Genomic DNA, 27,105 nt, shown 5'->3' on the forward strand with positions numbered 1-27,105 from the left:
TCTAATGTACGACATTTACACTTAGCATACATGACTTAGATTGTTAAAACATAAATGTCTCGTGACTTAGCAGATGTTTCTTGTATCAACAGATGGCTGACCGCGATGAGGAACAGATATTGTACGATACAATCGCGGAGGGAAGTAGCCAGTACTGGAATGAAGAAGAGGGGAACGAGGATCCAAACCAGTACTTGAACGAGGAAGGGAACGTGGAGAGGGATGCGGAGGGGAACCAGGAGTGTCACGTGGAGAGGGATGTGGAGGGGAACCAAGAGGAGGAGGCTAGTGGAAGTCAACCCTCCGCTGGACAGAAGAGGGCACGCGGGCAACAAGGTGCCGCGAAGAAGCTTGAGGGTCGGCACATCATAACGGAAGTGGAAGAAGATGGACGTCCTAGTGCCCCGGCCGAAGCCACCAAGAACTATGTACGTCACAGCGGTTGGGTTGTGCGGGATAACGTGCCTGTCAGTACGATGTACTGGCGAAGAACAAGGGCACGCGGAGATCATGAGAGCTTTGTCCCAGATTCGGAGAAAGAGATGCTGTGGACCACAATGCTTGAGAAATTCACCCTTCCTGCGGGTACAAAGGACAAAGTGAAAAGGTGGACTCTAAAGAAAATGGCAGAACAGTTTCAGAGCTTCAAGGGAGATCTGTACCAGAAGTATATCCTGAAGGGGCAGACACCGAACTTCGACACATTCCCAAAGCTAAGGGATCACTGGGACGAGTTCGTTGCATATAAGACAAGTCAACAAGGGCAGGCGATGATGAAAAGAAACAAAGAAAATGCCGCCAAGAAGAAGTACCATCACCACTTGGGGTCAGGAGGCTATAGCGTCGCGATGCCGAAGTGGGAGGAGATGGAGGCTAGCTTGATTGAGAGGGGTATCGAACCGGCAACCGCCAATTGGCCGGAACGATCGAAGTTCTGGTACTATGCTCACGGTGGAACGCTCAACCCAGCTGATGGCTCACTGGTCTTCGGCGATCAGATACGAGAGGCTGCGCGACGACTAACAGATGCAGTGGAAGCCTCCTCTCAGGGCACGTTCCGACCGGACAGAGATAGGGACGAGCGACACTCGCCCTGCAGAGTCCAGAGCATCCAGGACGAACACGAGGGAAATGGGTGATTCCTTGGAAGATTGGTTTCAAGGAGGACATCCACACGTACAGGAGTCGGATGAGGAGCAAGAGAGATACCGAGGCGAAGATTGCAGATCTAGAGTTCCGGGTATCGAGCTACGAACTCAGAATGCAAGAGGAGGTGGCAAGGAAGGTTGATGAACGCATGGCCGCACATCGGTCCCATGATCCCCAGCCGACCATTCCTCCTGCAATGGTGAGCCCGTCAGGAAACTGTAGCAGTTGCGCCTCAACGGGGCAGGTAGGATCACAGAGCATGGACGCCATGCAAACATAGGACGAATCGACCTGTCCCGTTGATGACATTACTCAGCGGACACCATGTGAGCTGCATATTCCTTACAAGAACTTATCAATAAAGGTAAGCTCGTAGTTCATATATTTTAGATTTAGCCATTCTGCTAGTTGTTGCTTATATATGTTGATTACTAATAAATAATCTTCACAACATGAAGGTGGCGTCGGGTATGGCCATCCCAACAGACTCTTCAGGTACTTACCACTGCAGGCCGATTCCAGCAGGATACTCGAAGGTCGAAGTTGAGTTGGTCGAAGGCGCATACGAGGACCTCGAGCTGGATTACCCTGGAGGAGACGTTGAGACGCATCTACGAGACACAAGCCATGCCATTATTCTATGGCGCAGGCGGTACATCATCCTCCCTGGGCGACAAGCGGTGTCTCGTGCACCATCTCCTCCGGCTCCGCCATCTCCTCCTCAGGATCCTGCACCGTCTCCTCCTCATGCTCCGCCAGCACCATCTCCACCTCAGGCTCCAGCACCGAATCCTCCTCAGGATCCTGCACCGACTCCTCCTCAGGCTCCTACACCTACTCCTCCGCAAGCTCCTCTCCCGGCACCTTCAAAGTCAAGGGCCCCCCAGCTCCACCACCTGCCCACACAAGGGCAACGAAGAAGGTGAAAGTTGACGCCGCCAAGAACAAGGACCCGGGGTGCGATTGCACGCAAGAGGAGCTTGACGCTTACGTTGCATCAGAAGTCAAGAGACAATTCAAGCCTCGAAGTCTAGAAAAGAAGATTCCTATAGACCCCAGTGTTAGGAACTTCTTCAGGGGTATGTCTGCACCTGTCAAGGAGACCATCAAGCTATCAGACTATGAGCGAACGCTGAAGAAAGCATCTTCTGGAAAGTCCAAACCAGTCCCTCAGCTTGGAGAGCAACCAAACCAGGAGATCGAGCCGTTGGTGACCGGGGAAGACATGACGATAGAAGAATTTATTATTGACACCGGTCTAACTACGGATCAATTGCTAGGAGTTGAACCAATAGAAAAGGCGGAATTGAAATACATGTACGAACTCGGTAAACCGCTTGTCAAGCCCGAGCTGGTGCAGTCCCTACCCACACAAATGTACAAGTTCCATCAGCTGTACATGGAGATGAGCACCACCGGTAGAGAGATGATCGGAGCGAGGATCAGGGACCCGGACTTCTTGCAAGGAGATGATATTCTCTGGATCAATTTCAAGGGAATCTACGAAGTATACCAGCTGGACGCCCTCGACGTCTCTATTATGAGTTGCTGGATTTTGTAAGAATATCGTTCAGTTATATTTCTTAATTACTACGTCTCCTTTAATTAATTAGGTCCTTGTATATAAGTAAACTATATAAAATAAAATACTCCCTTTTATCGTTGTAGAATGGAGATTCAAAGGGCCCGACGGCGGAGGATTTTCGATACTGGATTCATCGACCCTCGGAGAGTAAACGTCGCAATGCTCGACCAATATCCACAAGAAACAGAGGACAATCTTGTCCATCTCCTGAAGGCGCAGCATTACAAGACGTTCATACTGTTGCCGTACAACACAGAGTTAGTTTAATTTTACTGTCTTCCTACATACCAAATTTCATTTCCGTATGAACTTGCTAAGTGTTTCATATGTAATGCATCCCACGCACATTGCAGATTCCACTGGGTGCTTTTACTCTTCGACCTGTCGGCCTGCGCCGTCAACGTATATGACTCAATGGATAAAAAAGAGTCTACGTTTGACAAGGTTTTTGAACTTATAGACAGGTACTGGTATAAGTTCCTCTGTTAATTAAGAAATTCTTGTTATGTTAATTATTTCTACTATGAATCATATCTTTAAACTCCATGTAGGGCTTAGTATCGGTTCCGTCATTTGGTCCGCGGCAACTGGAGAGAAAGACTTAGGCGGAGGTTCAAATTTCCTGTGAGTACACATGCTCTACATTTATATTTCTCCGATTCAAATTAATACATACAAGTGTATATTAATTAGATCTCACGCCGTTAATTTGTCATTTATTTGTAGTGCGCAAAGCAAAAGCAGAGAACTAACTTGTGCGGCAACTACGTGTGCGAGTATTGCCACTGCCTTGCAGACCAAATCATCACCACAAGAGAGCTCGATGTACGTACAAATAAATTCAAAATTTCATTATGTAACGATTTCTTGTTTAATTACTAATCAATTTCATACATTCATATAGTTTATTCGCATGAGGGATAACCTGACCACACATAAGGAATTTATCGCGGCGGTTCAAGAACAACTCATGGGATTCATCAACGAAGAAATCCTTGATCCCAAGGGTGAATTCTACTACGACGGAAACACAATTCACCGGTCCTTAGCTTCTGAGCTAGCAGCGAGTACTACTACTACGTCGAAATCGTAGCTAGCTAGGACATATAATGGATTGTAATTAATACATGACTACATATGTTTCTATATGCATGTGTACACATTTTCTATAATGTAAATATATTTTGGTCATATATATATATATATATATATATATATATATATATATATATATATATATATATATATATATATATATATATATATATAGTAAATTTGTTTGGTGCTCCATGGTGCCCGGGCACCATTGTTGAAATTGAGTATATACCCAATTCAAATGAGTATGAAACTTTTTCAATTACTTAGATATTAACATTAACTACTTTACTAACTAGTTCAAAGCAAGTTTGAACTGAATTTGAACTTGTTTTGTATGTAGCATCCATACATATAATTAGTTAGTTATGTAATCATGGATTGTGAAATAAAGTTAAATTTGAGTTGTTTTGTTGATAGGTATAGGTATGAATCGAATTATTATAACTAGGTATATACTCACAATTTAAAAATTTTGAAAAATTTGAGTGATTTTGTGCATTTGATACCATGGTGCCCCATATGAGTGTCCTATATATATATATATATATATATATATATATATATATATATATATATATATATATATATATATATATATATATATATATATATATATATATATATATATAAACCATGCAGCAACAGGGCCATGCAAAAAAAAAGGTCAGCTCGATCTTTAGTCCCGGTTATTTCACTCGGGACTAAAGATAGCGATCTTTAGTCCCGGATTGGTACTCCCGGTTTGGAAACCGGGACTAAAGGGGGGTTACAAACCGGGATTACAAAGAGTTTCTCCACCCGTGAAGGGACAAGAAACTACACTATCTTTTTTTGACTGATCATATAATAATTAAAGTACTCCATGGAGAAAGAATAATCATCAATGTTATTTGAAACTAATATAAGGTCTTAATTATCCATTCCTGATCCACACAATTGCCGGGCTTTGGACGTCGTACCTACCTGAGTCACAAACTCACAACAAACCGATCAAAAAGTCATCTAAACTCAATTGCAAACATAAATTAGTTGGGCCTTAAATTTTTGGAGAAACTTTTTGTATTTATTTGGGTGGCGACTACGCGCTTCTTGTTGAATGCGTGGAGCCCAGTGTTGAATTAGCAAGAAGAACTCACAATTAATTAAAGTAATTAACTAAACTAGTCGAGACTCGAGAACATTGGTCATGGGAGTAGCTCAAGAGAGATCATCTTTTTGGACTTCTCTGCCGTTAGCTCGACAACAAGATGACAAATTAATTATGCCCTTCTTTTTATTAGTGGAAGATGCCACACAAATACTACTAATTATTATAGTTAGTGTAATGATTAATATAAGAATGTAAAGTGCTCACTTAAAAGAGGCTCGTGAAGCTTCGGCCGCGTGAAAGAACTGATCAGATTGAATAATTTATGGCTCGTGCATGCATGCAGTGCCTATATAGCTCGCAATTTTTGATTGAATTCATGATTTTTAAATTTGTTTTGGCTTTTGGAGGGAAGCGAATGATTTGCTGGTGTGGGGATTAGTGGCAGAGATTGAGGGGGACTAATTTTGGATGGATCTTGGATTAATTAGGTTTGGTTTAATTTTGTTTCAGTTTGCAACGCATGTAACTGCCGATGGGCCCACGCGTAGCCCACGGACCGGACCAGTTGTAGCCGCGGCCATCCGCTGCGGGCGCGGTCGCTGTCCGTGTCGGCTCGGCGCCCATTTGATTTGCAACACCATATCACCGGCCGGCCCAGCATGCGTGCTTCTGGTGTACTAGTATTCTGGTGTGTGTGTGTGAAGCGTAAATTTCTATCCCTCATTATCATGCATTCTACTTCTACTTGTGAGGGGTAGAAACATCATATCACGTGAATGATTGAATCAATAATGATTTAAGGCAGACGAAAAACGATCGAGAATTGATGAAAGTGTTAAAAATGGGAACGGGGTAAATTTTGGTTGCTATTAAAAAAACGATTTTGCTATATCTCACTCGAAAGATTTTTCTTATCTCTCACTCGATTTTCTCACTCAAATTTACAGTGCATTTTCTTGTAAGTTACAGTGTAATTTATGAAACTTACACTGTAACTTTTGTAAGTTACACTATAATTTTTGAATCTTCACATGTAAATTTTAAATTTTGTATTGGATTTGGTCTTTTTCTTGAGGATATGGTAATTTAATGTTCATTATGGTGTTTCTTAATTGCTTTTTGCTTTTTATTATATCTATCGGATTTTAATACAAAGATTAAAATTTACATGTGAAGATTCAAAAATTACATGGTCATAGCCGACGTTCGGATCCATTCGATCAGAGAATAAGACTATTTTGCATCCCTCTTTCAATCGCAGAACCTGGTAAAACTCGTCCCCCATCTCCTAAAACCGTTACAAATCAACTCCCCGGGTGGTTCCGGAGGCGGTTTTATTCCACGTGACATCTTTAACCCTGTTAACTGGCTAAGTCAGCTTGTGAGACCCACGTGTAAGTGACATGAATATAAATGAAAAATGGAGGGCCCGCTGTCAGCCACGTCAGTTCTTACCACCGTCTCCCTTCCTCCTCCGCTTCTCTCACCAAATCGGACAAACCAAAACACACTCCTCTCCTCCCCTTCAATCCTTGATAGCATCAAAGGCGCCGGGGAAGTTCTGCGCGTACAGCTGTCGTTGCATGACGATGAGGGCCTTCTCGACGAGATGAATCGCTAGGCTCCATCACTTGATCACAACCTCTGCCGTTCGCCGTGAGAATAGTAGAAAAAAAGAGACCAGACTGGCGGTTCGACTAGAAAAAACCAGAACCAAAGGTAAGCATGGTTCGGTTACCTTCAAAGATTGGACATGCATTTGAACCGCTCTGACCCGACTGAACTGGCCGGTTTTGCAGCGAACCGGACATTAAATAGGCACGGGTTAAACCGGGCAGCCATACAAATGGGCCATAAATGGGCTGTCTAAAGGCCTATTTGTTAACAGCTAGTGTAGCGGGCAGCCATACAAATGGGCCATAAATGGGCTGTCTAAAGGCCTATTTGTTAACAGTTAGTGTAGCTGGTGGTTTTTTTTTTTTTGGCAAAAATAGCAAGAAATGGTGCATCAAGTGGGAATCGAACACTGTTCCACGCGTTGGAGGAGCCATGTCCTAGACATCAGACCATCCAAAAGCATGAGGGAATATATTGTATACATGTAGACTATGAACCACGGTTCAACTGCCCGACCCACCAATTGGACCGGCGGACCGCTGAATCGAGAGGTCGGCCGGGTCATTGTTAACGACCAAATTTGATAATCCAAGGATCGGAAATGAAGAAGAAATCGATATGGAGTTCGAGATGGAAATCGTCCCGGAAACAGAGTGAGGATCGGCTGAAGTCCGAATCGGCTGCGACTAGGATCGGCAGAGATCGAGTGGGACAGGGTTAGCCGATTGAGTTGAATCTGACAATATGACACGGCATACGTTGTCAGGTTAGGTTGACGTGCTTCATGATGATTGCCACGCATGGATAGAGTCCTGAGAAGGCAATTGTATCTATTAATTAGGATATTTTATGTAAATTACTTAGAGATATGTTTGGGCAAAAATATGCTGCTAAGACTTATGGTATCTTAGAGTTTGTTAGAGATAAGAGTCGTGTCCGATATGGACATGTTTTGTAATCCTCGGGTATAAATAGACCCCGAGCCCCATGTACTAAAATAACACACGTTCAATACAATCTCGGCGCATTGCCACCATTTTTTACTTTCGTTTTGTTTCGACGAGTTCTTGCTTTTGGGTTGAGCTGCATCGGTTTCGATCTTCAACAAGAGGTAAAACTTGTTATGGCGGCTTGCGTTCTCGGGATTAGGGCTTCCATCTTTATGATACTCTAATCTTGTTTATGTAGTTCGTCGAGTTATCATATATCTTACATAATCTCTAGCAATATCGTTATCTAACCTACAATCGGCTAACATATGCTAATAGAAGGCAGCCGATTAGGTTAAATACCGATGTTGACCTAGATTATATAGGATATCTACCACTCTATGAAACATCCAACGACTTGATTGTCTAGATATTGTCTTTATTTTCATACTTATAGCTGCATCAATTGAGTTTGATCTTATGAGTCGTGATTAGAATCTCAATCTCTAGCCTGTCTTTGTTTGCCGATTAGGGTAGTATCGGGGTTTCAGTCGATCTTATCTGATTTAACTATATTTATCTTATATGCTTTATTGACATGTTAAATCTGCCCTTTATGTTAAGATCTTGTTGCGTTAAAAGTATATTAGGCTTTCTGTTTGATATATTCTACTTGCATTAATATCTTAATATAGAGTGGTATCGGAGTATTAGCCGATACATGCTAGATCTATCTGATCGGCTATGCTATGAACATAGATAGTCTTGTTGTTAGTATATATTTCGATCTAAGTGATTTATACTGTCTCGGCATGGCGACCGATTTATCCTAATTACTCGATTTAAGTATATATCGACATAAGGATTATATATTGTTAATATCTACAGCCGATTGAGTAGATTTAGTTATTTCTTATTTATTCATGACTGTTGATCGATGCATATATGACATCGGCTCAAAGATAAATGATATGTCATTGGCATCTAGCCGATCAGCTATCATTTATGGATTTAACCATGGTTTCTTTGTCTTTGTTTCTTGTTAATTGCAGGATCAAATTAACTGGCACGCTCACACACTCAAACGCAAGTTTTAGACCTGCACTGGAGTTAAGCAGATCTCCCAGGCCTCGTGTTTTTACATCAACAGTCATCCACCGATCCGGCTTTTTTTTACTATATGGCCATGAGCACTCCACCTAAAAAATTGACAGGAACTGCTCCACGATCACAGCAAATTGCCATGGGAACTCGACAGGCTTCTCGACGGGGGCACTCGACGCGCGCCCCACGGTGCTTGCGAGCTGCTTCTGCCTCCAGTGCTGGGGAAGGCAAGGCATAGGGTGTTGGCGGAGACACCAACTATGAACTTGTCGACGACGAGGCACAGCTCCTGGGAGGAGGTGCTCTAGACCCTGTGGCACAGGAACTCATCCATCATGCACGACATGGCGACGCGGAGGGCACTATTGAGGCGGCCGCTTCGTCCTCCCGCTCCCACCAGCTGCCACCGGCGTCTCCCGCTGCGGCACTGTGGAATCCGTTCGGCCCCGGTGGCGATACAGACGACGCGGGACAGGATGGGATCAAGGAGATTGTGTCGGGTGGTGTTGGTGTTGGCACCAACGGCAGCTTCGTGTTTGGTGGTGCCGCTCCCGCTACGAGTCAGCAAGCTCCCGTGGAGTAGGCAGTGGAGCGGAGCATGACGTTGAGGGGTAGGTAAGCGGGAGTGGGGCACGAGCTCAACGGCTGGCGGCGGGGTGGGGCGGCAACTGACGAGCTGGTCGGAGGAGCGAGAGAGGGGCTAGAGATGAAGAGAAGTGTGGCTGACGATGGGCCCCACCATTTTTCATTTTTATCTTTATCACTGACATATGGGTCCCACAAGATAACTCAGTCAGTCAATAGGGTCAAAGATGCCACGTGGGACAAAACCGCCTCCGAAATCACCTAGGGAGTTGATTTGCAACAGATTTATAAGTTGGAGACGGGTTATACCCGGTTTTTGTGGTTGAGGGTGGAAAATTTGTGGTTTTTGAGGGATGCGGTTCATCTAAGGACATGAGTTGAGGGAAGAAAATTAGACTTATTCCTTTGATCAGTTGGCCCATTCATGAGTAGTTAGGACAGAAGGTAAAAGAATCCAATTTGACTCCCTCAAATACTATAGGAAGGATAAACTCCCTCAAATATTATATAGGAAGGATCTAATTTGTCTCCTTAACCGTAAAAACGGGTATAACGACTACTCCAACTAAAAGAATCGATACAACTACTCCAACTAAAAAACCGATACAACTTGACTCCCGATATAGTATTCATGGTGATTTTTGTTGACGTCGTCTACGTTCGTGTCCCCCTCCTTTCATTGGGCTCAAAACCCACCTCCCACCCCAGTCAAAGCGTGGTCAAAGGACGGTCAAATCGCTGCCACATCAGTCAAACCTAGGTGCTAACTTCCCCCCACGTCCACCTATTTGATGTCCTCATCTCATACGAACGGTGCAGTAACAAATATAGTTATGACGGATCTAGTTTTGTAGAGCTCTTTTTGAAAAGCATTATGGTGAAAACGGTTCAAAAATATAATATGTGGTGTAAGAGATATCATTGTTTAAAGATGAGAATTCAAAAGATATCACTTGCACTTACCTTTACTAGTTCAAGGTGGGTGGTAGGTCATGTACTTGTGTTCGGTTGTTACCACATTTTATTGCAGTAACATTATTAAGAAATTGCAGTAACAAGCAATGTTACTGTAAAAATTACAGTTGTTACTGCACACATACAGTAACGTCATGATGAATGGTAGTAACTCACAATGAAAAGTAGTAACGATAATGGTTTAGTATTACAACTTATGGAGAGATAATTTTTCAAAGACCAATTTTCAAGAAGAAACGGTAGTAACACACTCGGTTACTGTAAAAACACAAAAATTGTTACAACTTTACAGGCCACACAAAGTTACATAGTTGTAGGAAGCTAACTAAATGTGTTATTATCTTTTTTTTTCTCTTTTATAGAAAACTAAAAAATAAATTGGTAAATTCAAGACTTGAATCTCATAATCTCATAGTTCATAGCAAGCTCTTCTAACCAATGCATCTAATGATATTATTTGTTTTATGGATTATTGCCTGTTTCTTTTGTATCTCACTTTGTGAGAAAGAAATATGGTGACCGAATCTAATCTCTTTCACTCCCAAAGTAGAATAAAAATAGATATGTTATTACAAAACTAATAACAAGTTACTATGTTTCAGTAGTAACATTATCGTATAAGTACAGTAACATGTCACGTTACTGCAAAACATATAGGACGCTACTGCACTTTTGATAGTAACATCGTGGTGAAATTATAGTAAACTAGTAACCAAAACAAAAAATAATGAATTAAAGGTCTACATGCTAATTATATATTTGTTACTACACAAAAGTGTAAGTGTTACTGCATAGCAGATACACGTTACCACAAGTTTATGCAGTAACATTATTCAAGAATTGCAGTAAGATGTTTTGTTATTGCAAAACTTATAATATTTACCACACTTTCGTAGTAACGTCATGATGAGATTGTAGTAACGTACAATAAATATTAATAACACTTATGATATAATATTACTACTTGTAGAGAGTTAAATTTCAAAAGACCAATCTTTAAAGGTTCTCTCTACCCTTGCCCCATGAGTAAATCGAGCCAATTCCCCTCTCTCTCCATATTATTTTACCTTTTTTTCTTACTATACATATTCTTGCAGTAACGTTATCAAGTAATCGCAATAACACACTATGTTACTATGAAACTTATAATCGTTACTACATCTTGTAGTAACGATATGATGTGATTGCAGTAACTCATAACAGCCAACATTAATACTTGATATAGTATTACTGCTGATGGAGAGTCAATTTTTTTTTAAAAAAAAACCAATCTTTAAAGGGTAATATCTCTCACATCATGTACTACTTTTAAAAACCGTTTGCACCATGATATTAGAAAAAAGTGTTTATCAAAAGTAGATCCATCATGACTATATTATGAGTACATCTCAATATTGTTACTGCAAGTAAGACATAATATTACTGCACGATGAACAATGATACTACGTCATTTGGAAACGAGAGCTGAGAAGAGTAGAGGTGGCAGGGAAAGTCATGGGCGGGTTTGACCGACGTGGGGGATCTTTGACCAAGGTGTGTGTGTGGGGGGAGGGGGAGGGTGGGTTTTGTCCCCTTGGGGTGAGGGGAGGTGGGTTGGAGGAAGGGGTATAGAATAACTATTCTATATTATTCTATACCACGGGTGTAGAATAGTTTTTCTATATCTCTACTATTATAAAAATTTCAGATGTTTTTGCCGGAACTTTGGTACGTCATCCGTGTATGAGTCGTTTCTTAAGTTCATTCGCTTTTGAAAATATAGGAGTCGTATAGTAATCTCTTAAAAGAACTCGTATGCTAACTCGAGACAGCTCATGATTTTCTAAATAAAATATATCCAAGTGAATTCTTAGAGTGAATTTCACCTGAACTAAACCTTACAACAATAATAAGATTATAATAGTTTTTCAATCGGATACCATGTTTTCTCCCCCATACCAATTTCACGATCAGTTTTTATTTGATTTCAGATGCATCAACAAAGGCATGGACCGCGGCAACAGTAGTTGCTGGCTGCTATGACCAGATCGATCTCGTCACAATGTGCTGCGACCAGAACAATGTGCTGAATGCATGGTGGCGTGCTCTGTATATACTGCATTTATATGGAGCGGTAAATACTGAATTTTTCTTTGGAGTGGTATGTACTGATCACTTTGTTAGACAATAGTATAGAGTGCATTTTCCATAAATATGCTGAACTTTTCAATAGAGGGGTATATGCTGATTTTTCTTTTTACATAAGTATATACTCGACTTTGTGGAGGTGACTAGGGGTCGCCCGATTGAAATCTTCAAAAATTGGGTGCTGACGTCAGCATGACGTCAGCGTCCGATTTACGTGCAAAACTACTTTAAACTAATTTTTCTTTTAAATTACTTATCCAAATCATGATCCGATTGCACCATTAAATTCGTTGCAATTAAATCTTCAAAACAAGATCACACATGGATATATTCCGACGAAATTTTTTTAGCTTATTATTGAATTATTTTTAAATGTTACACGATGTTCCACCAGGTATATCGGAATTGTTTCACTAAGTAGATCAAAAATGTTTCACTCGTTTAAATCGTGTGTTGTTTCACCTTATATAAAAACAATGTTTCAGCAAATAGCGAAAGAATATTTCAGTTCACTGCAACATTAGATCTATACATAGTGAAACATTGTGAGTACACTAGGTAAAACATTTTTCGGTGAAACAAAAAATAAACCAGATTCCCTTAATAAGGGGTTTCCAAAATATGTGGTTTTTTGTTGCAATGGAATGATTCATTCACTGCAACATTAGATCTATACATAGTGAAACATTGTGAGTACACTAGGTGGAACATTTTTGGTGGAACAAAAAATAAACCAAATTCCCTTAATAGAGAGTTTCCAAAATATGTGGGTTTTTTGTTAAAAAAAGTATTTTAATTCACTGCAACATTAGATCTATAAATAATGAAACATTGTAAATATACTAGGTGAAATATCTTTTGTGGAAAAAGGGGAGAGAGAAGTGGGTGGGCGCAATAGGTACGGACGTGGGGGAGGGGCGCGCGGGGGGAGCGCCCGATCCGGCTCCCCCGCGCCGGGCGAGCGGCTCTGAGCATTTTCGAGACTTTGTATGTACTGCATTTTTCTATGGAGTGCTATGCTGAATTTTTCTATGGTCGGGTATATACTGAACTTTGTTACACAAAAGTATATACTGCATTTTCCATAGATATGCTAGATTTTTTCAATAGTGCGTCACATACTGGCTTTTTTACACCGAAAGAGTAGTAACATACTGAAAAAAAAAGAATCGTATGTATCCCCCCCTCCCAAAAAAAAATACTCATTCAACAAAAAAAATTCAGTATAACTACAAATTTAGAAAATTGGTATATACTATAAATCTATAACAACTGGTTTCTCCTAGTACTATAGAAATAACGGTATATATTTATTACTAGTCTCTGTCTCTGCTTTTTATCTCGTATTATATGTATTGATGCGTCAAATATTTTCTTACTGATGTTGATCTAATATTTTAATATTTTCTTGTAGAACGGTCACCATTAATTTGGAGTGAGGAAATTCAAACAAATTACTCCGTGTATCTGAAGCTGCAAAAGACCAAAAGCAGAGAGCTACAAACTGCAATTTTTGTAAGGAAAGAAAAGCCATATATACTTGACCACACAAATAAAATCTTCAATGAGAAACGTAGTATATACTGACCAAAGGAGCAGTTATATACTCATTTAACGAGAAATGTAGTACATATTGACCAAACGAAGAGATCTTCAATGAGGAATATAATGCAATATATACTGACTCTTTACATACTGAAAAAAAAGATAGAACAGTATATACTCAAACAAAAAAAAATTAGTATATACTACTAATTTAGAAAAGTAGTATATACTGGTTCCTAGAAAAAGTATATACCTAATCAAAAATAAAACAGTACTAGTAATATGCCCGTGCTAAATGCTACGATGTAATTTTATTGAGATAACCATGCCAGTGACAAAGCATGAATTCTACAATATACCATTGACAAAGCTCAGTTCTATAATATACCATCGAACAACTAGTTTTCTTTCTTACATGCCATCGCCGCTAGTCAACAGTTAGTCATATTCCATTAAGAGCAAAAAAATGTCTATTTTACCCCTAGGGTATCATGCATCCTCATTGATTTCACTAGTCATGATCCACTATTTCTTCTCATTGATGAAAAATAGAAATCACTTGTCTTTTTATCATACAAGATTATTTAGTGCGACATGGCATTGTGCAAAATCTCAATTTTATCCTAGGGGTATAATGGTTATTTTTTCTCTCTTAATGGCGTTTGACTAATGGTTGACTAACGGCGATGGTATATAAGGAAGAAAATGAGTTATTTGATGGTATATCGTAGAACTGAGTTTTGTCGGTGGCATATTATAGAACATGCGCTTTATCGATGGTATAAAATGGATTGACTCAATTTTATTTGTCTTTAGTTTCTCTCCTACGTTGCACCTCGTTAGAAGGTGTATTTTCAGTTGTTGTACTTGTGTGTGCAAACAAGAAAAGAAAACTTATAGTTCGTATAGGTCACATGTGTATAAAAAATTATCACAAAGTACAAAATAGTAGACATGTTACAACACCTGGAAAATCATTAGTTACCAGCGAGAAAGCACAATGCAACCCATTAACTTATGACAATACATGCCAAAGCAAAGCCATTTCAACGCCACCTTTGAATGTGTACAAAAGTTATGCATTATACATAATTGGTTTATCTTGTCAATCAACTGGCATGTTTTGTACAACCAACACTTCAATTCTAACCAAGCTATTTTGTTGAGCAGCAATATTACTTGCCGTGGAGCAATGAAAATACACTAAAGGAATCAAAGTGGCTAACCTGAAAAGGATAATCAAAGTGCATGTAGTCTAGTGGTTGCAGTGACCTGAGTAATACCGTAAAGTTCTGAGTTCAAATCTCCATAGGAGCGAATTTCAGATTGGGTTGTTTGCGGGGCTAAGTTCCTTATTTCAATGGCCGTATATATCCAATTGGATGTAGATGCCGGGTAAAAAAAAACCCTTCTAAAAAAAAGTCTTACCAATCTTATTTGCAAGAGGGATTAATCCAAATTACATAACTTGTCCAAACTGAAATGTCAAAAGGATCCCTTAAGAAACACATTTTGCTTGATCACTTATTTGTATGAACACAAAGAACATAGTGTGGTTAGGAAGAGAAGCTAGGCACAATAAGTAAGAAATTATTCTAAATCCAAACTAAGTATAACATATTTTCGCGGTACAAATTGATATTTTTCAGTACATATAATCTCGTGTAAATTGGTAATTTGACTATAAGTCTATAATCTCACAGGAACCCCATTACAAAAAAATTGAAAATTGACAACCTGCAGTAAAAAAAAAATTAAGCGAATAAAATTGGTTATACCTTCAATGCAGGGAAGGAGGTTATGTATTTTCACTGATCTGGTAATGGAGGATCACAGATATATGTCAATATATTCATTTATATACCTACCCGAAATAATCCATCAATAATATATACAAGAATGACTGCAATGATGTCCTCCTCTGATCTTCGTGTCATTAGCAGAATAGTGTCAATAGAACAATCAATAATGGTCACCAAAGAAAATATTCTAAAAAACTTAAAAAGGCTCTCTGATTGGTCTAAAAATGTACCTACAACTTATGTGATGGGTGTTTTGAAGTTACCAGTTAGATTTCGTAGAGATTATATGCAGTTAATCAGAAAGTTTTGGTGGAGGAGGAGCTGAATCAGAGGAAGGTCCATTGGATATATTGGCATGATTTAATTTCAACTGATATGCATGGCATAAGTTGAAATGAATAATAATAATAATAATGCCATATAGATTCCAATAAACACTGATGTTATTGTGTAACAAAAATATACTGCATATAAGTTAAGAGAGTGATTCCTACAAACGAGCAGCTTGGAATAGGCTGCTCATACAATGGAAGATGATTCTTAGGAACAAAAACTCTGAAACTGTACACGAACAGGACCAAAACAATTGAAATTATCTGCACAAAGAGGAGATATAATTCAAACCTGACTGGTCAAAGTTTTCAACCAGAGGAGTTTGTATGCATCGATATGCTAGATGATCAAAGAGATATTTTTTCAAAGATCCTCACTAACTGGTTCATGTCTCAACCCCAACCTTACTATAACCCATCATGAGCCACTGGTTCAAATGTGCTTTCAATGGGCTCCTATATTTCCTGAAACAGCCATCCACTGTTTTTCCTTTTTGATAGCAGTCAATGACAAGTTCAATGGAATAAAGCGAGAACCATTAGAAGTAAATTGTTTTATTACCATCATGTTGTTTACACTGAGTAAGGGAAGACCCAATTCCTCTTGATCTCTTTTCACTGGGAAAAAAAAATCCATCAAGCAGCTACTCGTAATGAGAAAGGGCTCCCAACCAGGGATGGGATGTACAGAACATGAATAGAAATCAGGTTCATGTAGGATTTTCTTTTAATCATTAGAAGAAAACATTGTAGAATTCTCAAAAGAACATAAATAAAAGCTCACTGGTACAGATAACAAGAGCTAGTGTCCGTCCGTCAGTCCCGATCTCTTTCTCTCTAGTGAGCTGAGCTCCACTTTTCACAACTTCTGCATATTGGAGTAGTAGACAGTGAAACCAAAAATCAAGGATTGATCATTTAGCGTGAATGAATACCCAGATTGTTTTCTTAAAAAAAGAGAAAACATGGACTTATTATTGAGGACACTACCACTGGAAGTCTCAGCTAGTGATACTTTATTTGTTAAGGTCATGACTAACTCAACCCAAGAGCAGGTATATGCAGTTGGGCAGTGTTGTGCTGACACTGATATTAGTATCTACAAGAGGTGTGTCACCAAGTCATTACATGACATGCAACAAGTATGTGCTTCAAAGATGGATGCTATGACATTTTACAACTTATGAAGCCTCCGAATTTCTGATGATCTTATGTTCAATATTACACATGGCATGACTACTATAGGTATACATAATGACCCTCCTTTATGTTGGTCAAAACAATTTGTTTAGAATGGTGATTATGTTATTTGTTGATACTCTGGTAAGATAGTCAGCGTACTTATTACAAAGATTTGTTACAGGACAAGAAAATATCATAGGAAATGGATATAACTTTATCATGTATGGCTTTGCACAATGCTCACTTGAGTTAAATCGTTCAGAGTGCCAAACTTGTTTGGGATCTATACCCTCTACTCTACATTTTAATAGGTAAACATGTGAGAGTAATTTTTTTTAGAAAATTTTCAATTAAGCAATAAAAATACCGTAGGCTCTGTGGATCTCCCATTATATTTGAGAGATGAAGTGAATAATTCAAATCATCAAACAAACATAATGAAATATCCGATGCTTCGAGAGAAAAATATTGGAGATATTACTGGGCCTTTAGCCTGCCAGTCAACTTCAGCCTGATATGTGCCCGTCAAACCACTCGAAGGTGGCGACCAGATGTGTTACACATTCAAGAGACCTGACAAAATGGCTAAAGATCTACAACATCTCAAATATTCTTAACTCATACTCATGTGAATCTAGTTCCCAGGATTTGCACTCACACTTTCATCTCAAGCATAGTTATTCATAGCAAATACATCTAAAGCAAATAAAATTAAGATTACAACTACTTAATAGTTACATGGGTCGATTAGTCAAATATAGACATTTCAGAGAACAGCGGAAGCTTGTCTACCCAAACACAAGTACACGGACTAGCGGTTTACCCCCATTAAGTTCAAATCCTAGAAGAAGCAGTCAAAACCCCGCATCACTCAAATTAAACAAAGTCTATTCCTACAAAACATAAATTAGACAAAACATGGCAAGAGTGTACTGGCAATAGCACTATCAAACCTACATATATAAAAGCTCTAAGTCAAAGGAAGGCTATTTGTGGTCTCAATTTTTAGCATAAAGCAAATTTTAGTTCACAAACATTTTGGAAAACGTATTTAGGCAAGACATCTTAGCAAAATGTAAAGCATAATAATCATGGCATGGTCAACATAACTAGATAAGCATCATTCCCTTACCACCCAACCGGAAGTAAGGTAATCATACCACATATATAACAATCTCATTATTATCTCAAAATATTTAGTTTCAAAAGCATCTAGAAAACACAAGATTATACCCATAGCACATCATGTCGCTCATGACCGCGAGCACGGCTAGTCGATTAGTTTCTAGAACTCTGCAAAGTTTGTACAGCTTTACCCACATGATATGAACACAAGGGCGGATAGAGTGTAACAAGTGGGGGCCTTGGCCCCCACTCAATTTTGCAGCAAATGGGGGCAAATGCCCCCTTGACACTTTTTTACTTCTAAGTCTACCTGAGCGATAGATCATTGGCCCCCACTCATGCTACTTTCTGCCTCTGCCTGGCCCCCACTCATTCTATTTTCTTCGCCCCAGTCTACCTGAGCGATAGATCATTGGCCCCACTCATGCTACTTTCTGCCTCTGCCTGGCCCCCACTCATTCTATTTTCTTCGCCCCTAGCAGAACTTAATTACCAGGCCAGCAGCAGAAGTCGATCGACGCAACTCTCCTCAATCGCTCCCTCGCTCGCAATCGTCCTGCAGCGCGCGGATCCTTACGCCTGATCAGATGCGATAATTAAGCGGATCGATCTGCACCGTACCACGCCGGCGGCACTAATGACAGAGGTCGATCGCGCAACTCTCCTCAATCGCCCCCTCGCTCGCAATCGTCCTGCAGCGCACGGATCCTTACGCCTGATCAAATGCGATAATTAAGCGGATCGATCTGCACCGTACCACGCCGGCGGCACTAATGACAGAGGAAAGTGTTAGATGGAGAATCAGCCGGCTGCATTGGATATACAGATATACTAATGACAGAAGTGTTCGATGGAGAATCAGCCGGCTGCGTTGGATATACAGATATACTAATGATACAGGAAAGTGTTAAATGTAGAATCAGCCGGCTGGCGTTGGATATATAGATATATATGCATCTCGCTCTCTCACCTACAGATCCGGCCGGCTAGCAGCAAAGGCGACCTTCAGATCTAACAGTAGAGACGACCTTCAGATCTAACAGCAGAGGCGACCTTCAGATCTGGCCGGCTAGCAACAGAGGCGACCTTCAGATCTGACCGGCTAGCAGCAGAGGCGACGAGTCCTTCAGAGGAAGGGATCCGGCGGGAAATTAATTCCTCCTTAAAACAATCAATTTGTGTTTGCATTTTATTTGTCAATGGCAATTCAGTAGTAATTGTGTATAGCAATTCAGTAGTAATTGTGTATAGATCATACAAACGACGTTGGAAAAAAAGAAAAAGGAAAAAAAGAAAAAAGAAAAAGACGAGGAACCAAGGAAATAAATGGCCACTAATGTAATTGAGAACACTGACGAAATAAACTAGAAGAATAATCGGGCCTCTACACAGCCAAAGTCAAATAGATAAAATCTAAAATGTATATATTCTATAATTGGGGAAGATGGCATGGTAAAAAGGTAAAGTGCACATAAAGAAAAGCATTTAGAAGAAAAATCAATTATGATCAACCGGCATGGTAAGCATGAAGTACTATAGAAGCACATCGTGAAAAGGTACAAAAATCAATATTTTGGCTGTCAGACAGGAAAGGCATACCACAAATTTCTGCTTTGAAGAACTAAGCTTCAAACTATTTTTATCTTAAACACAAGCAAGTCTTTAATGCGGGGAGCTTGATATGTGGTCATTTCTATCATCAGAAAGAGGTTACAACATAAAAGATAAGATATCAACGCTGTCAATTCAGAACCACGGGAGCAGATTGCTGCCTGCACTGCTTGTGTACTTGAAAGAACCAAGTATCAGAAATACAAACAGTAGCTTTTAGGAGATGGAACTAACAAAATGTGCATCCTGAACTGAAAGCTTTATGTCACAAGAAACCTTGCAGATCAACTAAAAGAAATAAAAGGGGAGCTAAAGCAGTCTCATTTCTTAAGTGCATTCATCCTGTCCCGCAGGTAATACAACTTTGCTCTCCTGACTTTCTTCCTGTCCAAGACCTTGATTTCCTTGATGTTTGGAGAGTAACTGAGCACAAGAGAAAGTTGCATCAAGAAAGACAAAAGACAATACAAAATGAATCAGGTGTAATGATATCTTTCATATTTGATTTCAGCAACTTATGATAATTTTGTATGAAAAATTCAGATGAACTACAGAACAAGGAAGAAATATTGAGTAAATACATGAAAACATCCTATTGCATTACTTCCATTCTACAGATATACCCACAGCACCGCAGGGGTTAAGGAATATATGTTTGCAGGGGTGAAAATTGCAGTTTCGTGAGAGACATGCATATTTATGAAACTACAAGCTCCATGTGAAATGGAGCTCAAACAACACAGGAATTTATTGCACATCTGTACTATAGGTATCAAATCTCCACATTCATTTTCTTAGGATTTTGTTAACCAGGTATTTATCAATATATATATGATTAAGAAAGTTATACATGGTTTTACAGAATGCAAACAATGAAGGTAGTGTCAGCATGCCACTGTTATCATCAGCCTATCAGGGATATGAGGAAGCCAAAGGATACCCAAGAAACAGACACCAACTTTAAATGAGCATTTCCAAAATTTGCAAGGAACTAACTACACTTCTAATGCAAAATAACACGCATATAGTTCTATGTGCACTTGTGGCCATATGGAACTGAATGTTTGTTTATGCACAATCAAAGAAAAATGATCCTGTCTGCCAAGCAAAAGACTAGTGGAGAATAGCCTGCTCAAACCTTTAAGTATTAAGCATGATGCAAGGCTCTCAAATTTGAATGAGCAATCAGTCTCATGCAGTAATAGAATAGCAAAAAACAATAAGTGCCAATTTCTATATGCACTTTAAAAAAAAGAAAGAAGGGAAGCGAATATTCGCTCACTTACAGTGGAAAGACAGACTCGACTCCAACACCAGCTACTAATCTACGCAGTCTGAAAGTTGTATTGATCCCAGCATTACGTCTTGCTATGACAATGCCTTTCAACGTAGACTCACGACGCTTGTTCTCAGGAACTTGCTGTTGACACACATAAACAGAACAACAGACATGACGGGGCAGGCAAATACCAGCAGTAAACTGAGGATGCAGATGCTTACCAATCTCATTTGGATAATACATCCAGGCTGCACATCAGGAATCTCTCTTTCCCCACGGACCTTGTCAACAGCCTCCTTGTTCAAGATCTGTAACGCAACAATATATCAAGCCGCTTGAAGCACTGATTTTAACAATACTGTTAAAATGAATGTCATATGATTCCTTTGCATAATACTAGGCTTACATTCATAATGTGCCTGGCCGTCTTGTCAGGCCTCTTAAACTTGATGCGCGGAGGATGCTCGACTGCAGGAGAGTCAGAACTTTCCTCCTCGACAGAAACCTCAGCACTCCCCACTGTTGATAGACCCCTCATTGGCATGGTATTCACGCAGAACCCATGGGAATGAACACTATCACCGGAGACGATTGAGTTCTGCGCATCAAGAAATCGAAGCGACAGGCATGACCAAAATTAGCAGGATCACCGACAGCAAAAGGGAAACAGACCCAACTCATAGCATATCCCAGATGCAAAAACACGCACCCCAAATGGACGAATCCAGCTGCAAGAACTCAGGTGCTTGATGGACAGCAGGTTAGCACCCGACTGCGCGACTCCAGAAGCTGCACGGTCCAAGAGCTTCGCCGCGGAGCCATGGCTTCCGGCAAGATAGACGCGCCGCAGCAGAGACTGCATCGTGTATCCTCTACTAATACTACTACCCTGCACAGATAAACCTACGCGTGAGCCGAGATAAGTAAAAGAAAAATCCCCAAAAAAAAACTGGTTATTTCTACTGCATCACGCATCGAAGAAATCGGCGACAAATCCGACGATCTAATCCATAGGGGAATAATTATCATGGTTTGCGAATTAAAAAAAAAAAAGAGACAGCCCAGAAGTTCTAAAACCTCACAAAAATTCAGACCCAGTGAAGAGCTCGTGGTCATTCCGTGGGGCGGAGGAGGATGAGGAGGGAGGCTAGGAGAGGAAGAATACCTTCGATTCGAGGCGAGATGGAGCCCGGTGGTGGGAAGGAGGCGCGCGCTCCGGCTGCCGCCGCCGCCGCCGTCGCGTGGGAGGGGAGGGGAGGGGATGGAAGGAGGCGGAAGGGAGAAGGGAAGAACCGAAGAAATTTGATAATCTGGTACATTGGTTGATGGGCTGGAGAAAGCCCAACAAATCTCGCTGCCGTTGGAAAAAGTCCACTTTAGATCCCAAATTATATATGGTCGAGTTCTTTTCATGTCCGTAAACCATAAAATCAGGTATAGTAGGGAGCCCGCGCATTGCAACGGCTAAAAAATAAAATAACAATAACCATTAATTCATCGTTCAATTTTCATGATTTAAAAAAGCATTTATTCACTTAGAGAAAAAAAAGATAGGATTTCACCACCAGAAGAAGAAATTTATTTATTCTTTGGCTTTAAAGAGTGAAGATAAAACCAATAAAATTTCTATTAAACTGAGAAAAATGCTACCCTTTGTGTTATGGACCATGCAAGCTTCTATGTAGACGAGAATGTTAACATAAGCTTCTATGTAAACTGAGAAAAATGCTGTCGCATAATTTGCATACAAATAGAATTTCCATCGAGAAATCTTTGCTACAATTTCACTTCTAATGAACATGCTAATCTCTCTCCATGTCTCCAGCTAGTGCCATAAGCTCCCACTCCCACACCCCCACATAATCCATCAACTCCTTTTTCCTGGCAAGTGGCTAGTAAACCAAGGCCACACGCTAGAGTGATCTAGGGCCTGCCCAAATGAAATGACATGAGAAGCCACATGAAGAACTTTGGGAGCACGATAGTTCTTCATTAATATCTGCTTTACTGGTTAAGTTGATCACTTAACACATCTATAAAGACTGAAATTATTGTTGACAACTTTTTTGACAAGTTGACAAGCACGATCGCAGCACCTTAAGCCTTGTGGTGATCCTAAAGTCGCCAACCACCTCGATCTAGCAAAGAGCTAGACCTAGATGGGTTTTGATAACTAAACCGGCTAGCGGAGCCGATTTCTAGATAACTACCCGTCTCGTGGGCAAAACGGAAGGTTTTCAGGACAAACCTACAAAGAGATGTCGCACTCTCGCAGTGACGGCGAACGGTTTACAGCGCAAACCGACAAACGGTTTACAGCGCAAACTGACAAAGATGGACAAACAAGAGAAAACTAAAAGCAATATGAAAAACGATTCGATTGATTGATTGTAGATTGGTTTTTTACAATGAACCGCCCATGTCCCTTATATAGGGGTTGGTCTTGCCCTCTACAGGCCCTCCTCCATGTCCAACTCGGCATAGAAACCAAAGGAAACCCGAAACATGCCTTCCCGAGCAAGAAAACCTCGAGACCCGACGAAACAGAATCGAACTCGGTCCTGCCGGTCAGACCGGCCACACACCGCCGGTCTAACCAGCCCTCAACCGGCGGTCTGACCGCCCAACACACGGCGGTCAGACCGGCCCACTCGGAGGAAACCAGTAAACTTCCAAATTTTGGCAATCTTTCCTATTTTAATCTTAGGTGCCAAATTTGGGTGTAAACAATTATAATACATTTGATCTTTTGAAATCAATTTACTGGTCAGAACACAACACATCTATAACACCAAGAGAACCAAAATTTGTTACCTTAAAGCAATTATTGGAACATTTAAATAAAAAGGAATGTATTGTGCAGGCCTATGCTTTGATAAACACATGAAATTGAAAATTTTGCAGTTTGATAGTTTGGAGCTAAAACTTGGGATTGTGCAGGCCTGCGTTGTGAGATGAATTAAGCTAGTAATGTGTGATGGGAAATAAACAGTGTGTTCATTAAAAAATAATAATAAACGGTGTGTTGTTTTTTATAGCATATTATTCGTTTTCCATGGAGCTAAGTAAGTAAGTTTTTATTTTCAAATTGTAATTCGAGAGCACGAAATATTGTATTATTATTCAGTCGAACTGATTTTCTAACGCATGCTTAAACTGCAAAATTCAAATATATACCAGGAACCGACAAAATAATAATAATTATATATATTCTCGATCGACCAATTTCTTGGTCTTACATACAAACGAAACAATCAACAACTAAGTAGTAGTACGACATCGCGGCAATGGCGCTAGCTAGACCCTAGCCGCGCTTCGCCGCCGGCCGCCGCGCGCGCACGCTGACGACGGCGACGTCGTCGATCACCGGCCCGCAGAGCGAGCTCATGTCGTCGCTCCTGGTGCTGTAGAACGAGCTGAAGAACACGACGCGGGTGCGCGCCGCGGCGGCGCGGAACGGCAGCACGGCGCGCTTGGCGGCGCCGCCGCGGCCAGCCGACTCGTGCGCCACCCTGGTGGACTCCCTCCCGGCGTACGCCTCCACCACCAGCGACCCCTCGCAGCCGTTGCTGGCGTCGCCGACGGTGAACGACAGCGCGTACTGCCTCCCGGGGACGGTGCGGATCACCTGCGCGATCGCGCTCTCCCGCCCCGCCAGCAGCTCGACGGCGCGCCGCCCGCGCGGCACCGCGAAGTGGTCGCTGTCGATGTACTTCACCGCCTTGAGCGACTCCACCATCCACCCCGGCAGCGGCGAGTGCTCGTCCACCACCATGGACGGGATCAGCACCCCCCACCTCGTCCCCGGGATGATGTACGGGCCCTCCTCGAAGTCCCCGTTCTTCACCAGGTTCTCTGCGACACCCGGACGAACACCTTGTCAGCAAACCAAACCACGACGAGGCACACGTTCATGGCGCGGCGAAAGAGACGTACTGTTGGTGCGGCGAGGAGGGTTGAGGGTGCGGATGGCGACGGAGTCGATGAGGGGGCCGCAGGCGGGGTCCTCGGTGACGCCGGGGTTGTGGATGACGACGTCGAACGCGTCGGCGGCGGCATCCCAGGCCCAGGCGTACGAGTCCCAGCCGTTGCTGCTGTACATGGTCTGCATGGGGAGCACCGCCCACTGCCCCGACGCCGACACGTTCAGCCGCTCCGCCTGCGCGCACGTCCGCGCCGCGCTGAACGTGAGCGCGTACCGCGCGCCGCGCGCCGCGCCGGCGAGCCGCTGCCGGATCGACGCCTCGTTCCCGAGCCGCACCGCGTGGCTCCCCTCGGGGACCACCAGCACCATGTCCCCCTGCTTCCTCCCCGACGGGATGTACTCCACGAACCCCGACGTCCGCCACGACGGGATCGCCGACGCGCCGACCACCCGCGTCCCGCGCAGCTGCGACGGCGCCGGCCCGCGCTCGAAGTTGCCGTTCGCCAGCAGCCCTGCACCTCGCCGCCGGCGAGCGTTACACACGCGGAAACGAACGCATCAAACCAAACCAAAAAGCATGCGCGTTACCGTCGGTGATGGCGGCGAGCGCCGTTCCGCTCGCCGCCGCGCAGAGCACCACCATTAGCAGCAGCAGCGACGCCGAGCCGGCCGCCATGGCTAGCCTGGCCGGAGATGGAGGAGATGACCGGTGGAAGAGAGCTCTGAGTTCTTGGAAATGGTGACCTGACCTGACCGGACGAGTGATGTCCGGTGCTTAAATGGATGCCGCCGTGACGAAAATGCCCCTCGATTGGCACAGAATTTACCATTCTGCCACTGGAGTGGCGTTTCCTTGGTGTCAGATCAAGTAACGTGAGGTGAGGTATTTGATGATGCAGGGGTCAAGAACATGAGTCCATGTTCACTTTCTTTAACTAATCTCTCATCAAATTTTATCAGCATCTTCAGGGTTGGCGTTATGCAACAACCTCTGAACTTTTGTACCATTACAGGATTTGAGATTAACTTGTCTCACAATTTCCAGAAAAGCTCTGAGATCAGTGTCCTAGGCTGTTAAATTTTGGACAATTTTGAATCTGTATAAGGTCTGCAATAGCTTGAACATCAGTTGTTTCGTTTGGTCTATTTCATATCCTGATCTGGATAGAAAGCTCTGGCTGTGTTTAGTTCCACGTCAAAATTGAAAGTTTGACTAAAATTGAAAGTTTGAAGAAAAAAGTTGGAAGTTTATGAATGTAGGAAAGTTTTGATGTAATGTAAAAGTTGGAGGTTTGAAGAAAAAGTTGGAAACTAAACTCGGCCTCAGTTAAAGTACTTGTTATCCCATCCAAGATCTGTACTCTTTCCAAGCTGTAATTCGCATCTGATTGTTTGAGCACGTTTTCTGCATCAGTGTGCTGCTGAGCTTGCATGCACATCATGCAGAGCAGATGGAGAACTTCTGTGTGATGCTCTCCCATCTTTTATGGGACCAATCTAATGACGAAAGAACAAGGAGCATAGCATTAGGGGAATCATTTACATGGGGCAATTATGAGTACTCCATGTGATGTTGCCAAGAACTTTGTTTCAAGGGGCTCTTTGGCCATTTCCCTCTCTGCCACCCAATCCACCGACTATTTCATCTATCTAATTTTACCATATAGGATACAGCAATCAGAATTACCATGGATTTGATTTTCTCTGAATTTTACCATGCAAGAAAACAGATTTACCATGGCCGGATACATCTTGATGTAGAGGCTGGATTGAATTCCATTATTGAGAAGGGAAAAAAAATATCGGTATTATTCTAGACAGATGTCGTGTCAGTACAGAGCATATCTTTTCCGCTCAAATCGATCAGCCTCCGTTATATTTTCACACTCACAGTTTAACTACATTGTGATTTTGATTAGTACACGGTGACCTGGCCTCTTCGATCCATTGATCTGTTTGACACTTGTAACACCAAGCATGCATCAAGAACAAGATAAAGACTTTCGTTCAAAAAAAAAAAAGAACAAGATAAAGACTGCAAGACG

General features: G+C 41.7%; 2 protein-coding genes across 2 annotated transcripts; both read right to left on the reverse strand.

The window, feature by feature from the left end:
- Positions 1-19,970: 19,970 nt before the first annotated feature.
- LOC127761418 (50S ribosomal protein L19, chloroplastic-like) lies at positions 19,971-22,429 on the reverse strand. The gene is made up of 6 exons (XM_052285709.1): positions 22,301-22,429; positions 21,845-22,024; positions 21,542-21,733; positions 21,357-21,443; positions 21,143-21,276; positions 19,971-20,279 (listed from the first exon to the last, which is right to left on the reverse strand). Exons 2-6 carry the CDS (start codon positions 21,995-21,997, stop codon positions 20,177-20,179), a joined length of 669 nt encoding a protein of 222 aa, XP_052141669.1. The 5' UTR covers positions 21,998-22,024; positions 22,301-22,429; the 3' UTR covers positions 19,971-20,176.
- A 1,880-nt stretch (positions 22,430-24,309) lies between these two features.
- Positions 24,310-25,799, reverse strand: LOC127761605 (protein DUF642 L-GALACTONO-1,4-LACTONE-RESPONSIVE GENE 2-like). The gene is made up of 3 exons (XM_052285916.1): positions 25,649-25,799; positions 25,072-25,572; positions 24,310-24,990 (listed from the first exon to the last, which is right to left on the reverse strand). The coding sequence occupies exons 1-3, from the start codon at positions 25,734-25,736 to the stop codon at positions 24,440-24,442; spliced, it is 1,140 nt and encodes a 379-aa protein (XP_052141876.1). The 5' UTR covers positions 25,737-25,799; the 3' UTR covers positions 24,310-24,439.
- Between the last annotated feature and the right edge of the window lie 1,306 nt (positions 25,800-27,105).

Source organism: Oryza glaberrima, chromosome 2 (genome assembly GCF_000147395.1).
Source record: "Oryza glaberrima chromosome 2, OglaRS2, whole genome shotgun sequence".
In the NCBI taxonomy this organism is placed as follows: Eukaryota; Viridiplantae; Streptophyta; class Magnoliopsida; order Poales; family Poaceae; genus Oryza; species Oryza glaberrima.

Excerpts from the sequence above, each read along its gene's own strand:
- LOC127761605 (XM_052285916.1), bottom strand. The coding sequence starts at position 25,736 with ATGGCGGCCGGCTCGGCGTCGCTGCTGCTGCTAATGGTGGTGCTCTGC. Across the intron at positions 25,573-25,648 it reads GCTCGCCGCCATCACCGACG|GGCTGCTGGCGAACGGCAAC; the intron begins GTAACGCGCATG and ends GGCGAGGTGCAG. Across the intron at positions 24,991-25,071 it reads CCCTCCTCGCCGCACCAACA|AGAACCTGGTGAAGAACGGG; the intron begins GTACGTCTCTTT and ends CGGGTGTCGCAG.
- LOC127761418 (XM_052285709.1), bottom strand. The coding sequence starts at position 21,997 with ATGCAGTCTCTGCTGCGGCGCGTCTATCTTGCCGGAAGCCATGGCTCC. Across the intron at positions 21,444-21,541 it reads CGGCCAGGCACATTATGAAT|ATCTTGAACAAGGAGGCTGT; the intron begins GTAAGCCTAGTA and ends GTTGCGTTACAG. Across the intron at positions 21,277-21,356 it reads GTATTATCCAAATGAGATTG|CAAGTTCCTGAGAACAAGCG; the intron begins GTAAGCATCTGC and ends GTGTGTCAACAG.